The sequence below is a fragment of the Ictalurus punctatus genome, chromosome 11 (genome assembly GCF_001660625.3).
Source record: "Ictalurus punctatus breed USDA103 chromosome 11, Coco_2.0, whole genome shotgun sequence".
Classification (NCBI taxonomy): Eukaryota; Metazoa; Chordata; class Actinopteri; order Siluriformes; family Ictaluridae; genus Ictalurus; species Ictalurus punctatus.
In genome coordinates, this window is record NC_030426.2 from 16,907,800 (window position 1) to 16,923,257 (window position 15,458).

Below are 15,458 nucleotides of genomic sequence, written 5' to 3' on the forward strand. Positions count from 1 at the left end.
CACATAACGTTGAGTTCACTTTGAAAGGAAATGTCTGGGTTAGGCATGTAACCCTGTTCCCTGAGAAGGTAGCTTTGTCATACTGGGGTATGCCTGTGAATTGTGTATTTGCTTCAGATAATAGAAGCTGACAACATGGTTTACAGGTGTCATTTTATAGTCACACAACTGTTTGGAAATCTCCATCCATCCATCCATCTTCTACCACTTACTCCTTCTTCAGGGTCGCAGGGAAACCTGGAGCCTATCCCAGGGCGCATTGGGCACAAGGCGGGGTACACCCTGGACAGGGTGCCAGTCCATCACAGGGCGCGATCACATACACACTCACACACCCATTCATACACTATGGATACTTTAGACATGCCAATCAGCCTACCATGCATGTCTTTGGACTGGGTGAGGCCTGGGGAAGGAAACCGGAGTACCCAGAGGAAACCCCCGCAGCAACATGCAAACTCCACACACGCCCCGGCGGGAGTCGAACCCCGGACCCTGGAGGTGTGAGGCAAACGTGCTAACCACCAAGCCACCGTGCGCCCCTGTTTGGAAATCTTTGCAATAAAAATGAGGAACTGTAAACAGTCAGTGCTTGAGAAGCTCAACAGTTCTGATTTTTGATGTGAGAGCGGAGTTTCTTTTTACTTTGTTCTTTTCTGCCTCCAGCATGTGTGATAGCTCAGATGGATATGTACAGGAATCAGAAAGTCAGGGATATAAAACCATCAGAAAGAGGAAGATGTGGGCAAACACTTACACCCAGCAGGGCTGTCTTAAGCAATTTAACACTAGATTGGTGTACAATTGGTGTACCTATAGAATATTGTAGTTATAGTTACAAAGGAAGATAATAACTATAACTACAATCTTCTATAGGTACACCAATTGTACACCAATCTAGTGTTTAATTGCTTAAGACAGCCCTGCTGGGTGTAAGTGTTTGCCCACATCTTCCTCTTTCTGATGGTTTTATATCCCTGACTTTCTGATTCCTGTTCATATCCATCTGAGCTATCACACATGCTGGAGGCAGAAATGGTCAAGTCAAAGTCCTGACCTTAATTCAGTAGAAATTATGTGGAAGGACCTGAAGCAAGCAGTTCATGTGAGGAAAAATAGCAACATCCCAGAGTTGAAGATGTTCTGTACTGAGAAATGAGATAAAATTCCTCCAAGCCGATGTGCAGGACTGATCAACAGTTACCGGAAATGTTTAGCTGCAGTTATTGTTGCACAAGGGGCTCACACCAGATACTGAAAGCAAGGGTTCACATACTTTCGCCACTCATAGATCTGTAATATTGGATAACAATTTCCCTCAAAAATATATGACCAAGAATAAATATTTATGTCTCATTTGATTAATTGGCTTCTCTTTGTCTACTTGTAGGACTTATGTGAAAATCTGTTTTAGGTCATAGTATTTATGCAGAAATCTAAAACGTTCTAATGGGTTCACAAACTTTCAAGCACCACTGTATAAAGTACAGTGAAGAAAGGGAAGAACTGGGAAGGCAAGAGAGGAATTTGGAAGAGATCGTGGTCAAAGTTTTTATTTTTAAAACAGATTTATGTATGAATCTGAGTTTGACAAACGTATATAAAATTATATTTTTTCTCTCCGTAAAACCAACAAATGCTGATCACACACGATTTTCTTTTTGTAACCGATAGATGGCGATATTCACAAGAAGTATTCACAAAACGCCAAAGAACAAGAAGCAGCAGAAGAAGAAGCTCTTGTTTTGCCCGGACTCATTTTCAGGTGTAAAAGACGTTCACTTCCGCTTTTACTCTTTTCGGGGTTTTGTTGTTTGTTTGTTTTTTGGTTGAGGTGCTGTTCGTTTTAGTAAATATGCAGGTAAGCAGGGTAAAGTTAAATGTAATTTAAGGTTGAGGATTCTCACACTGATTGTCAACCATAAACTCGCATTACTTTTAATTTCTGGAAGCTTTACACAATATTGATCTGTTTGTTCACGTTAGCTTCTTCTGCAATTGAGATTTAAAACGGCCAAATACATATAATATAACATCCCATAACAAAAACATACCTTTATTCAGGGGTGACTTTGCAAGACGATATCTTTATCGATAACGTTAACATGTTGTGGTACAAATTTGCTAGCTGGCCTTTTCTTTCTTAGTCTGTTCACTAGAACTAAGGAAACGAAATTTAAATGCACAAGGGCAAGCGTTTTCTATCTCATAGACATCCTGGCTATGTTTCATTAATTACTGAAGGTCCCTGGATCCTCCTCGAGAACATCTGCAATCAGGACATTGAATAATAATAATTAAAAAAAAAAAAAGACAGAAACCAATAAATATAACTCACGATCGCAAAAGTGAACATGTTTACACGGTTATCTGTTAATGTTTTTGATTTTCAGCAACGAGAGGAGAAGCAGTTGGAAGCATCTGTTGAGTCTCTGATTTCTCGAGTCGCACATCTGAAGAATTCTCTACAAAGTTTCATCTATAAGCTGGAAAATGAATACGACAGAATGGCATGGTACGTATGAGTGAGACTGTAAATATTAACTGTTTGTGTAAGCAACTAACTAGTACTGTTGTGAGGCTCTATGTTCCTTGACAGATCTATTTAAGAGCAGTGTATTTCTTATCACTTTGTATCAGTGTTTGTGCACAATGTATAACAGATCAAATGTGTTATGTTTCTATGATGTCGTTCTGAATAGAGCTGGGCAATATGATGATATGATACTGATATTGAACAGCCTGATACACTTTTATGAGTATAGCTTTTATTGTCAGGTATTTAAAAAAAAAAAAAAAATTATCAATTAATGTTTCCTTCCTTTTCATCATTAAATACTTTAATTTTTATAATTTCTGGACAAAAAACAAATCCCTGAAACTTTACTGGTCCTTTGTTAGCACTTTGTTGGCCAAACCTTACCAAATTATATCTACATATTTTGGCAGCCATGCTGTCTTGTTTGCTGTCAAATGGTTGCCGTCTGTGTACAATGGACGTCTCCACGTTCCTCTTTTATCTGCAACTTTGTGATGAGTGATGTATATTTTTCCCTGAAAACAGTGAACTATATAGTCAGTGTTATAGATTTAACAAGCAGATGTGTCTGTATGTTGATTGATCCAAAGCAAATACTAGTGAATACAGTGGAACTCATTTAAAGGTAAAGAAGTGCTTCTGTGTTTACTATTGATACTGTGTATTTAATGTCAGAGTTTCAGCGGCCTTCCTGACTTTTCTGGGAATTCCAAGTTGAGGGGCATTTTCTGTGGGGTTTTTTCTAATCGGAGGTCAGAATTTCCGTTTTACAAGTTTTAGTTGACCGCGGCGTAAGATCAGGAATGCAGCAAAGGCTTAAACTGAGATAACAGTACAGCACTAAACTACAGTAACGTTAATCTTTCAAGAACTAATTACTTTGGCATCAAGTAACTGTGCAAATGACCTAAAGTCTGTTGTAGAAGACCAATCATTGCTGATATTGATGTGTTTTATTCTTTGCAGGCCCTCAGTGCTGGACAACTTTGCACTTTTGTCTGGGCAGCTAAACACCATCAACAAGCTGTTACGTAATGAGAAAACTCCATCCTACCGGAACCAGGTCATCATTCCCCTGCTGCTGTCACCTGACAGAGACGAGGAGCTTGCAGTTAGTATCAGGGACCTTCGTTCTTTTATAACCAGAACAGGTATAACTGCATAAAGGTGTTTTTTATTCATCTGAATTACATCCTGCACATTTTTCTCTCTCTAATCCAGAAATTGACAGAGCAGCGTGTGCATGTGTTCAGCCATGAGATCGTACCGGACCACCTGAGGACAAAACCCGACCCAGAAGTAGAAGAGCAGGAGAAACAACTGAGTGCAGAAGCTGCCAGGATTGGACAGGAAGTAGCTCAGGTAATGACCCTTAAATCCAGTCAGTTAATCTAATCATTAATATCAGAACTTTACCTTTTAAAAGTTTGAATTAGCCTTTCAATTATTCTTATACACTATAAACACTTTATTATATAGTATATGGACACCTGATCATCACACCCATACTGTATGTGCTGTTTGAACATCTGAATCCAGATATAGTCCCCCTTTGCTATTATAACAACGTCCACTCTTCTGGGAAGGCTTTCCACTAGATTTTGGCTGTAGGGACGCCACAAGAACATTAGTGAGTTCAGGTGAGGAGGCCTGGCGTGCAGTCAGCGTTCCAGTTCATCCCAAAGGCTTTAATTGGGGTTGAGGTCAGGGCTCAAGTTCTTCCACACCAACCTTGGCAAGACATGTTTTCATGGACCTCACTTTGTATACGGGGGCATATTGTCATGTCTAGGCCCCTTAGTTCCAGTGAAGGGAAATCTTAATTCTACAGCATACAAAGACATCCTATGTAATTGTGGGCTTCCAACTTTGTGGCAACACTTTTGGAAAGAACCACATATGGCAATAACGGTCAGGTGTTAACATAGGTTTGACCAACTCATGTATTTTAATCTTTCATATAATTGTATTAATTATTTTAATTACTAAAATTTATCAAATCTAGATATGCACAAATTATACCAGAACCCAAGCTTTTCACCACAGGATTTGATATTTGCTTTCCAAATATGAGGCATTTGTAATGCTAATGATTTTAGGACTTCAGTGTTAATATTGATTTGTGTTACAATTTCTAATTCATTCTGGAATCATCTCCAGCACTGTACTCATTTTTGCATTTTAACAGCTTCCTAGCCATGATGTTAAACTTGTGAAGTAATCCAGTGCCATTTAATATTGGAATTGTTTCACATCTTCATCTACAATTTTTGATTATTAGGAACATCATTGATTCCACACTTTTAAACAGTGTATATTGAACATTAATAGACATTAATTGATATATATATATATATATATATATATATATATATATATATATATATATATATATATATATATGCGCATACATGTATATTAGTTGACAGATCATGTACACTGAGTGACATTTTTGTGGATCATTGTATAATTTTTGCCTTTTTTGGGTCTTAATTTGTTGGGTTAGCTGAATTAATTGTTTATACAAGGACTACAAATTTGTAAATAAATTAGTTGTGATTTGTGTATAATATTAGTTGTGAATGTTGGTTTGTGTAAATAGAAACAGATCCAGACTCTGAACAAACTCTGCTCGAGCCTTTTGGAGAAGCTCAACAACCCTCGCGACGACAGAGATGCAGAAACTTCAGGTGCTTGTTTGTGTTTTATTCTCTTTGTTCCTGTGGATTTTATAAAGTTTAGAAAATCCACTACATTTCTCCTGTATTCCAATGTAAAACTGTTCTTGGGCTCGGTTAGTAACTGACTACAATTACCAGCAGTTTATAGTTTAACCTGTTCACTTGCTGTGGTGTAACTATAATCACACTTCTGTATCAGAACACAGTAAAACCCTGCTTTTCAAATAATTATACAGGCATGTTGTAAAGTGACTTCTTCTAGACACCTAGAATATTTATCACAACTTTACAGTGAGGTAGCTGACTAACTTTAGCTAGTAGCTAAAAATCAGTATGGGCTTCTGAGCTAACTTGCTTCCAGCTGCTATGTGAAACTGGACTTCTTCATAATCTTGGGGCATGATGACGTGTACACAATCATATTGTATACATCATGTAAGACTTCAAAAACTTCTGCCAAACCAACATCATTCTTGTGAAGTCTGTCCACTTGGGGATCATCTTGGCAATGCTCCTGGGCAGTTATTTTCAGTCATACAAGATCATGCTTCTACAGTGTCCTCCACTAATATTGGCACCCTTGGTAAATATGAGCAAAGGCGGCTGTGAAAAATGTAAGTCTTTATTGTTTAATCTTTTGATCTTTTGTTCAAAGAATTCACAAAAATACTCTGCTCTCATGGATATCAAACAATTGCAAACTAGCGATGCACCAATACTAAATTTCTTCAAATATATTTTTATTTGCAATATACAATTTTTTTGTCAATTCATCTTCAAGTTTAATCTTTCAACAGTTTACTAACCCTTTTAATTCAGCGAGTGGGCAGTGGGGAGGCTAGGTGATTGAATCGACGTCTAAACTTCTGCATCGTTAAATTTTACCAGTGCAGAGATTACAAACTGCAGTTTTGTCATCATTCCACACAAGAGACATCATCTTTACACACAGCACGAAATCCATGTGTTTTCCTGCACTCTTTTGATTGACAGGATATAATCGGCAGTGATCATTGGATGTTTTTAAACTATTGCCCGGTAGCCAATAGCGTGAAAAATAGCCTATAATCGGTATCGGCCTATACATTAGTGCATCTCTATTGCAAACACACCACAGGTTTATCAAAAAATATGTATCTTTGTTAAATATAGGTGTGCAACAATTATTGGCACCCTTTTAGTCAATACTTTGTGCTACCTTCCTTTGCCAAGATAACAGCTCTGAGTCTTCTCCTATAATACCTGATGAGGTTGGAGAATACATGGCGAGGGATCTGGGCTGGGCGATATGACAAAATATCACCTCACGATACTTGAGGGCATTTCTACAATAAACGATGCATATCACAATATATAGTTTAGCTAACAAACTGTCTATAAACAGTAATAAAATAAACAAAAAGTTCAATATTTACTTTTCTTATTTACAATACTTTTCTGTAATGCCTACAAAGACAAAGAAGATTAAGTTAAAGCAAAAATGTCAAATCAATAGAATCCATTCAGTACCATTTAATTTATAATTACTGAAAACATAAATACATCACCATACCACCCATACCACCTCTCGTGTTTATTGCCAAAAAGCTCTATTTTGATTTCATATGACTATAGAACCCGATCCCATTCGAAGTTCCAGTAGTGTCTGGCAAACTGAAGACGCTTGGGTTTGTTTTTGGATGAGAGTAGAGGCTTTTTTTTTTTTTCCTTGAAACCCTTCCAAACAACTTGTGGTGATGTAGGTGACTTAGATTGTAGTTTTGGAGACTTTCTGACCCCAAGAAGCAACTAAATTCTGCAATTCTCCAGCTGTGATCCTTGGAGATTTTGTGGCCACTTGGACCATCCTCTTCACAGTGTGTTGAAGCAATATAGACACACGTCCAATTCCAGGTTGATTCGTAACATTTCCAGTTAACTGGAACTTCTTAATTATTGCCCTGATGGTGGAAATGTGCATTTTCAATGCTTGTGCTATTTTCTTATAGCCACTTCCCTTTTTGTGTCAACAACCTTTTGCCGCACATCACAGCTGTATGCCTTGGTCTTACCCATTGATATGAATGACTAAGGGAATTTGGCCTATGTCACTGGTTCCCAAAACTGGGATACACGAGGTGACGGAGGGGGTACGGGAGCTAAAGACTGAGATTTACTGTTCATTTAATTCCGCCTCACTAATAACATTAAATTTAATAACATTAAATTTAATAACATTAAAATACAATTCATGTTTTTCCTCACGGCCAAAAAAAGAAACTTGTGCCCCCTCCAGTGTACAAACAGCAAAATTGCAATGTTCTAAAGGTCAAATACATGACATCCAATCAAATTATTCTGTCTTTCGCGGTCAAAACTGCATCCATTCACAGTCATGCTTCAGTGAGCATCTTGCCGCATATCATTCATCGCCAGAAGTTAAGTAATAGCTTGTAACATTAAAATGGAGAAGTGGCTGCAAAGATATCGGCCCGCAACTACAGCAAGCACTGCTGATCCACAGTCCTCTGACAGCGGTGGCCCAGGTCCCTCTAACACCGCATCTGTAGCAAGCGTAAGTTTACCCACTGTTCCTAGCCCAGTTACAGACAGCGATGTATCCGAAGTTGAAATGCCACCTCTTTTTCACCAGAAATTCGCAGAAAAACCATCAAAGTGGCACAAATATGATGAGAAATATATTTCTTTGGGCTTTACATACGCTGGCAGTGAAGAAAACCCCCAGCCACAGTGTATATATGTGCAAACTATTTCATAACTGCATGAAAACAGCATTTCTGCGTAGACATTTAGAAACAAAGCATTCTGCTTACTTTTTGCTAAATAAACCTCGAGAGCTTTTTGAAAGATATTTAAGACAACTCAGGAGTACTAAGACCCTTATAACAGCGTAGGAAGACCTAAATAGGAAGGGTCTGGAAGCATCCTACATTGTGAGTTGCAGAGTGGCTAAAACGGCAAACCCCATACTATTGTGGCGGACTTAATTCTTCCTGCTGCGGCTGATATAGCTGGTTTAATGCTTGGGGAAATGGCCAAAAAAAAAACAATACAGAGGATGCCATTGTCAGACAACACAGTTTGAGAAAGGGGGTACGCAAAAGGATATTAAATGCCTGGGGGGGGGTACACCACTGTAAAGAGTTTGGGAACCACTTGCCTATGTGTTACCTCATATTTTTACCCCTGTGAAACATGAGGTCATGGTTGACCAGATTCCTGTACCTAGTCACACAGCTGTACTAAAATAAATGTAAAATATCAGTGGGAATATACCTCACATATATTTTTCTCGTATGAATTCATAAGGGTGCCAGTAATTGTTGCAGATCTGTATTTAACAAAGATATATATTTTTGATAAACCTGTTTTGTTTGCAGTTGTTTGATATCCATGAGAGCAGAGTATTTTTGTGATTTTTTTATTTATTTATTTTTTTTTTTTTACAAAAGATCAAGAGGTTAAACAATAAAGACTGACATTTTCACAGATTTTTGTTCATATTTACCAAGGGTGCCAATGTTAGGAGGGGGCACAGTATCTACCAGAAACAGATGGACAACATGACGTTTCAAAAACTAATTTGAAATGACTGTTAAAATCTGTCAGAAAATGGAATTAATGTCTTTGGGTCCAATAAAATAAATATCTTTGGGTTGTTCCACCTATGGCACATTTCTCCATAACTGAGCAGAGAGCCCTATATCCACATTTCCTGGTAATGGCTTAACTAGCAAGGTGATTGGCTCTTTTTACCGAGGGGTGGAACTTGGGTCCATGTTGAACATTGCATGCTGCCCCATGCATTGCTTTTTTATATATATACTTTAATAATTGTATTGGCTTTTTTTAATTAAGTTTTTAGAATTTATATTGAATCTTTATATTGAATAATTTTGAGTCTAACACTCAAAGTAAAATATTGCTGCACTTTATTACAAAAATAAACAGTATTCATAGTACATAGTGTGTATCTCTCTCTGTGTGCCTCAGCAATGCGCCAGAACAAACAGTGGTTTAACCCAACTGACACCACCGCCCTGGTGGCAGCAGTTGGCTTTGGGAAAGGCTTGTCCAAGTGCAGACCGCCTGCTTCAGTGGCTCCTGGACATCCGGGACAAACCATGATGACGGGGGGGCCCACACTGCAGCAGGTGACCATTGGGCCTTCTGGACATCAGGCGGGCATCGGATCATCTGTGGCACAACAGCAGCCTGGCCAGCCTGGTAGGACACTTGTGTCCAACACACACACCAACACACACGCACACACACACACACACACACACAGTTCCTAATACTGCTCTGTTTTGATTTCTCAGGGAAAATGCCAAGCAGCATTAAGACAAATATCAAGTCGGCTTCAATGCATCCTTACAACCGATAACTGCGGAAGCTCATATTCATCTTGAGCATCTGTAACAAGGAGTGCAACAAATCCTGTAATATTTAGCGCTTTTTGTGTGTATGTTTTTTCTTTAGTAAACACTGTGTGAATTTACCTTATTCTTTCTCCTTATGTCTTATGTGAAATTGTACAAATTTTTAAATGGAATAAGTTACCACTGTAGATTTGGTTGGGGAATAAAAGCTTGTTTTCCCCCTGTTTGCTTCCATTGCTATTTTCTTGACCTGGAACAAGTTAATGGCCTTGTGAGTGTGACTTCCTTTACAGAAATGGTACTTTCAATCCCTCAGTGACCCAAAACTATTCAGTAACCATATCAAATGTTTAGTGTCATGGCCTTTAAAATGTCTTTACTTGTAATTTATTCAGTTATTTATTCAGTTTCAGTAACTGTGTAAGCCTAAGCAGTAAGATTACTATTATAAGACATCACATTTGATTTGCTATTTAAGAATTATGAAAGCAATGTATTTGGAACAAATTACTCCATCTGTTTTACATGACTGTTGATGTAACTTCGTTTACTTGGGCTTGTTGGAAAGACAACTGAGCCATCTGGTCATGTGACCTTTTTGAAGAAAACAGACCAATATTCAGTAAGTTTAAGTAAGAAAATGTGTATTCCTGTTTATTAGGAGTATTGGGGTTTTTTTTTACATACTGAATGAACCCAATGAAAATCAGGTTGCTTTGGTCTATATAGTACTTGGGTAATCTGTTTGAGATGTAGTGGTTGCAAAACAGTCCTATACAAACTGTAGTAATTAAACAGCTGCAAGGTTAACTTATGTAGGTCACATATCATTATTAAAAAAATAATAGTAACACTCTTTTTAAAATGTATATAGTGTTTTTATTAACCCTTAAACAGACAGGACTGGAAAATGAAAAGTAAAATATAGTTTCATGTTACTTTTTAACTCAACTGGAAATGTAAAAAGAAAATGTTTTGATATACTGTGTATTGTCTATTTTGTTTTATGTTTTTTATGAGTTGTATCTCCTAGGATAAGGTGCCCTATTAAGGTACAAAAAATGTCAAAATGATAATTTAAAAAAATTACTTAAAGAAGAAAGTGTTTTCCTCTTTTTTTTAAATTACATGCTATACATATTTATCTATTGTTGTTGTTTTTAATTAAACTATGTAACCAAGTCCATCCAGCTCTATCATCTAAATTGGAAACAAGTACCAGTGGATCAGTGACCCTCAAGAGTAACAATAATTGTGTCTCCTTGCATGGTTAAAAATGGAGGACCAGCCAGTAAATTGCAGTGAACTCTGAATAGGTTTAAAAAAAAAAAAAAAAGAAAGAAACACAGAATAAATACATAAACCGGCATTGTTCAGTTGAATTGATTTAAACCAAAAAATGAACAAGGAACATCCACCATAAGATGCATTCTCTTTGGCATCCTATAGGGAGAATGAGTAAAAGTTTTCACCCAAGCCTGTTGACATATATCAGAGTTTGAGTATTGAGGTCACATGACCTGGTTTACGTTATCTGAGATTGTTTAGATAGCCTGACCAGAACCCATCATGGCCACACAGGGTGCAGGAGATACTGAGCATGTGTTAAGTAATTATACATGAATCATTTATTTTCAGTAAAACAATCATTTAAATTCATATAATCAATTATGAACATTGTCTTTATAGGCTGATGGGGAAAAAGTAGTTCATATGTTCTTCATAATGTTATTTAGCTTATTTTGAAGTGCAATCTCCTGAGATTAGTCCACGATCAGTACATAAAAAGTATCCCACAAACCTTAAGTGCAAAGGCATAATCACATGACCATTTATTGTCATTAATGACAAACACTACCTAACTCACTGAGGTTTGAGGCACTGAAAGTGGCTTTAAGACAATTCTATATAACTCTATTCTAACATATATATTGAACCAGTAGAAACAGACATTACATAAACCCTTACACATAAAGCCCTTTGTGTAACTAGGCCCAGAATTACGCTCTCTTCTTTCTGTAAATTAATTGCCATATACAGTGCATCCAGAAAGTATTCACAGCGCTTCACTTTTTCCACATTTTGTTATGTTACAGCCTTGTTCCAAAATGGATTAAATTCATTATTTTCCTCAAAATTCTACAAACAATACCCCATAATGACAACGTGAAAGAAGTGTGTTTGAAATCTTTGCAAATTTATTAAAAATAAAAAACAAAAAAAAAGCACCTGTACATAAGTATACTTGTGTGAAGAAAACTGTGAAATTATTTCTGAACACCAAGTTTTCAACTGAAGGAGAATTTCTACAATGTAAGTATAGGTGAAACCCATGAGAAATGCTTATAGTGTGTTGTAAGAAAAGACACTTGAGACTTGAGTGTTGAAAAAAAGATACTTTATTGATTATTTAAAAGTAAAAACCAAATAAACATGCAATGCAGCTATTAACCTATACATGTCTGTTGTGTGTTATTGCTTAAAAGTAAACTACTTAATCTTAAAAACTTATATAAATATATTCATATTTACACGAATATACCATACTAATTTGATTAACCTACACATTTTATCCATATAAATGTAATTTATATACATTATTAATGATACATTATTTTAAAAAAGACTAATGCTGGAGTCTAGGGGTTAAATACTTAACACAAATAAAATAACAACAATAATGATGATAATAATAAAAATAACAATAACTGTTAAAAGTTTGGGAACCACTGATATAGGAGATATCCTCACAGGGGTTGGTCGTATAGGAGATAGACTCCTCACACGGTTTGGTCTTATAGGAGATAGACTCCTCACAGGGGTTAGTCTTCTTACAGGGGATGTTCTTCTTAAAAAGTATGAGAATCTCAGAGGAGAAGGGCTTCTAAAAGGGGGTGTGAATCTCCAAGGGGATGGGCTTCTTACAGGAGACTGCCTTAGGAAAGGGGGTGTGATTTTTACAGCAGATGGGCCTGGTAAAGGGGACGGGCTTCCCAAAGGGGGTGGGCTTCTAAAAGGCAACTCATGCTCATCACCACCATCTTGTTCCTCCTCATGCTGGTCAGACATCTGGACCTCATCCTTGTAGTCACTGTCCACGGTGCTGTAATGGAGCTCGTCGGCAGCAAATGGCAGGTCATATGATGTTTCCTCCCTCTGTCTTCCTGTGTCGAAAGAGATGAACAGACAGTGAGACACAACTGCACATCTCGTAAAAGGAACCGTGAAAGGAATATATATATATATATATATATATATATATATATATATATATATATATATATATATATATATATATATATATATATATATAGCCGGATGTTTAGGTGTAAAATTAACAGGCAAACTTTTTACATTAACAAATGAACACTGTTTGCTTTAAATATATTACCATTAAAATATGTGATCATTATACATTTTATCACTTTACAGTGTATTTTATGGTAAATGCTGGCAAGTGTGGTTGCCAGAGATGTAATGATTTTTTTTTTTTTTAGTCAGCATTTTTTCTATAACTATAGCCATTTTATTGTAAAATACTGTCGCAAAACCTGTAAAAAGTATTTTCTGTAAATAAACAGCAATTAGAAACAAACAAATTACTACAGTGGCATTAAATATAATCAAAATACTATATTTACTTAGACCAACTGTAAATGACTTTTCAAATTTAACTCAGCTCAATGGAAAAGAAACTCATACATCAGAAATGAGAATGGAGGGGTTTTTTTTTTAATTCTCTAAAAACTATGCTATATGCACAAAAAACGAACACAGATCTCATATTCATATTATGATAAATACATTACAGTTCAGCTCTTCTTCTTGGTGCCTCTTACCAAGTGGTGTCATGTGTTTCAAAAAAGACATATGAATGAGCAGATCAGAAATGTTGAACAGGTAATTACAAAACAGCACCAATCCTGTACAAAATACCACCAGTATGAAAGAAACTAGGCAAGAAATCCCTAAACATTGGGTCTCAACAATCTGAAGGAAGGAGCAGGCACACACACACACACACGCACACACAAACTCACACACACACACACACACACACACATGCATGCATACACACGCACACACTCACTCCACCTATCCAACTTCCCATAGTGCCATATAGCCAACAGGTACATATAGTAAGTTTTGTACAAACTCCTGCAACAAAGCTGGAGCATATGAGACAAACATGGACGTGACTGGTGAAGCAAAATGTATAGTTCATAGATGTGTTTTTTTTTTTTCTCACGCAAGACAAAACTTACATAAATATAGAGAAAGGAAGACCTAGATATAGATAGGATATGATGGATGGCTGGCTTCAAGTGCTTACAATGTCGGCTCCCAAAGCAGGTAGATGATCTTCTGTCACCTGGAATTAGTCAGTAATGGAGAACAAAAATAAACAAAACAAAACAAATATATATAACTGTTAAAAAAGCAACCAGTGAATACAGACAAAGGAACAATAAACTGCTACAGGAAATTATGTGTGTGATGCACTGATATAATCTACTGTTTGCTTGACAAATTTGTTTTATTACTTATAACTCCAATAAAGCAACCTATTTAATATATAGCAAATATTTTTGGCATGAAAAAATACAGCAGTGAAAATAGATAGCAATATGTTCTATTTACACTAGCTAGGCTATATAAAATGAGCAGTTCTTTGCAATAAGTGCAAATAGTTGTTAGATGCTGTTCATAATTATAAATAGTGGCAGATACTATTTGTACCCCAGTATTGTCGTACATTAACAGGATGCAGTAATAACATAGAGTGTAAATGACTATACTTATTAAAATTATTACATGGCTGTTACAATATTGGGACAATAAAGCCCCCCATATACCTACCCCTAACCGGTAAACACTTTATTATTAAACAGTCGTTAGGCACTTTATTTCCACTTTTCAAATATTATCTTAATTTTTATTGAAAATGAATGCCTTTCTGATCTGACATCATGCCCTCTGTTTTCGGCAATGTAGAAAAAAGAAAAAAAAATTTTTTTTTCTTCCCCTCGCTTGGGTCCAAGTGCTCATGGGCCCCTGGACCCGTACCCATAATGCCCATTGGATAATCTGGCCCAGAATAGAAGACAACAAATGACCAGCAGCATTACAGTTTCCATTAAAACCAATACATTTCCCATTATAACCATTACAAATTCTATGAGGGTTTCTATAGTATTTTTCAGCACTTTGGTGGGGGTAAAGGAGAACAACATGGCGACTGGAGAGAGAGAAAAATAAGAGCAGGTGCTTCAATATTTTCATGTTCATCAGCCAAACTGTATTTCTGCTATTTGTGCTATTCTGATTTGTGTCGGATCTTTTATATAAACAGTAAACAAACAAACACACAAACAAACAAACAAACAAAAACGAACATTTTTTACTTTGCAATTGTTTGAATTGGATTCTTTAACATGGACCAAATCATGACATTTTTAGAGGTTGAACGGTTTGGTAGAGTTTCCAGATGTCAAAATGAATAAAACAAAAACCTATACTAGTCTGTGATGCACGGACCATTATTCTCTCTTAGCTACACACTGTTTCTATATAAAACCCACACGAAATCGCTGTTGCCTTCATCAAACACAACTCAGTCTCAGACTACAGTCTTGTTGACATGCATCCAAAATAAGTGGGCTCGTCCGGGATTTGAACCCGGGACCTCTCGCACCCGAAGCGAGAATCATACCCCTAGACCAACGAGCCGCGTGTGTAACGTGTTGATTTCAGTCTATGTAACCATACCAATGGTCTCCATGGCGCGGAACACTTTTGTTCAGTGTAGTTATTTATGTTCCTTTGTATTCAAATCTGCTGTCTGTTTGTGTTAAC

The 15,458-nt window shown here is 36.7% G+C and overlaps 1 protein-coding gene and 1 non-coding gene across 2 annotated transcripts; one reads left to right on the plus strand and one right to left on the minus strand.

The window, feature by feature from the left end:
* The first annotated feature begins 1,742 nt into the window (after window positions 1-1,742).
* med8 (mediator complex subunit 8) lies at window positions 1,743-9,824 on the plus strand. The gene is given in 7 exon segments (NM_001200848.1): window positions 1,743-1,861; window positions 2,394-2,515; window positions 3,506-3,650; window positions 3,761-3,901; window positions 5,142-5,229; window positions 9,214-9,447; window positions 9,543-9,824. Coding segments are annotated over 7 exon segments (801 nt in total). The 5' UTR covers window positions 1,743-1,855; the 3' UTR covers window positions 9,608-9,824.
* Window positions 9,825-15,260: 5,436 nt separating this feature from the next.
* Window positions 15,261-15,332, minus strand: trnap-cgg (transfer RNA proline (anticodon CGG)). The gene has a single exon. It is a non-coding gene; the product is annotated as a tRNA-Pro (tRNA).
* Window positions 15,333-15,458: the final 126 nt, after the last annotated feature.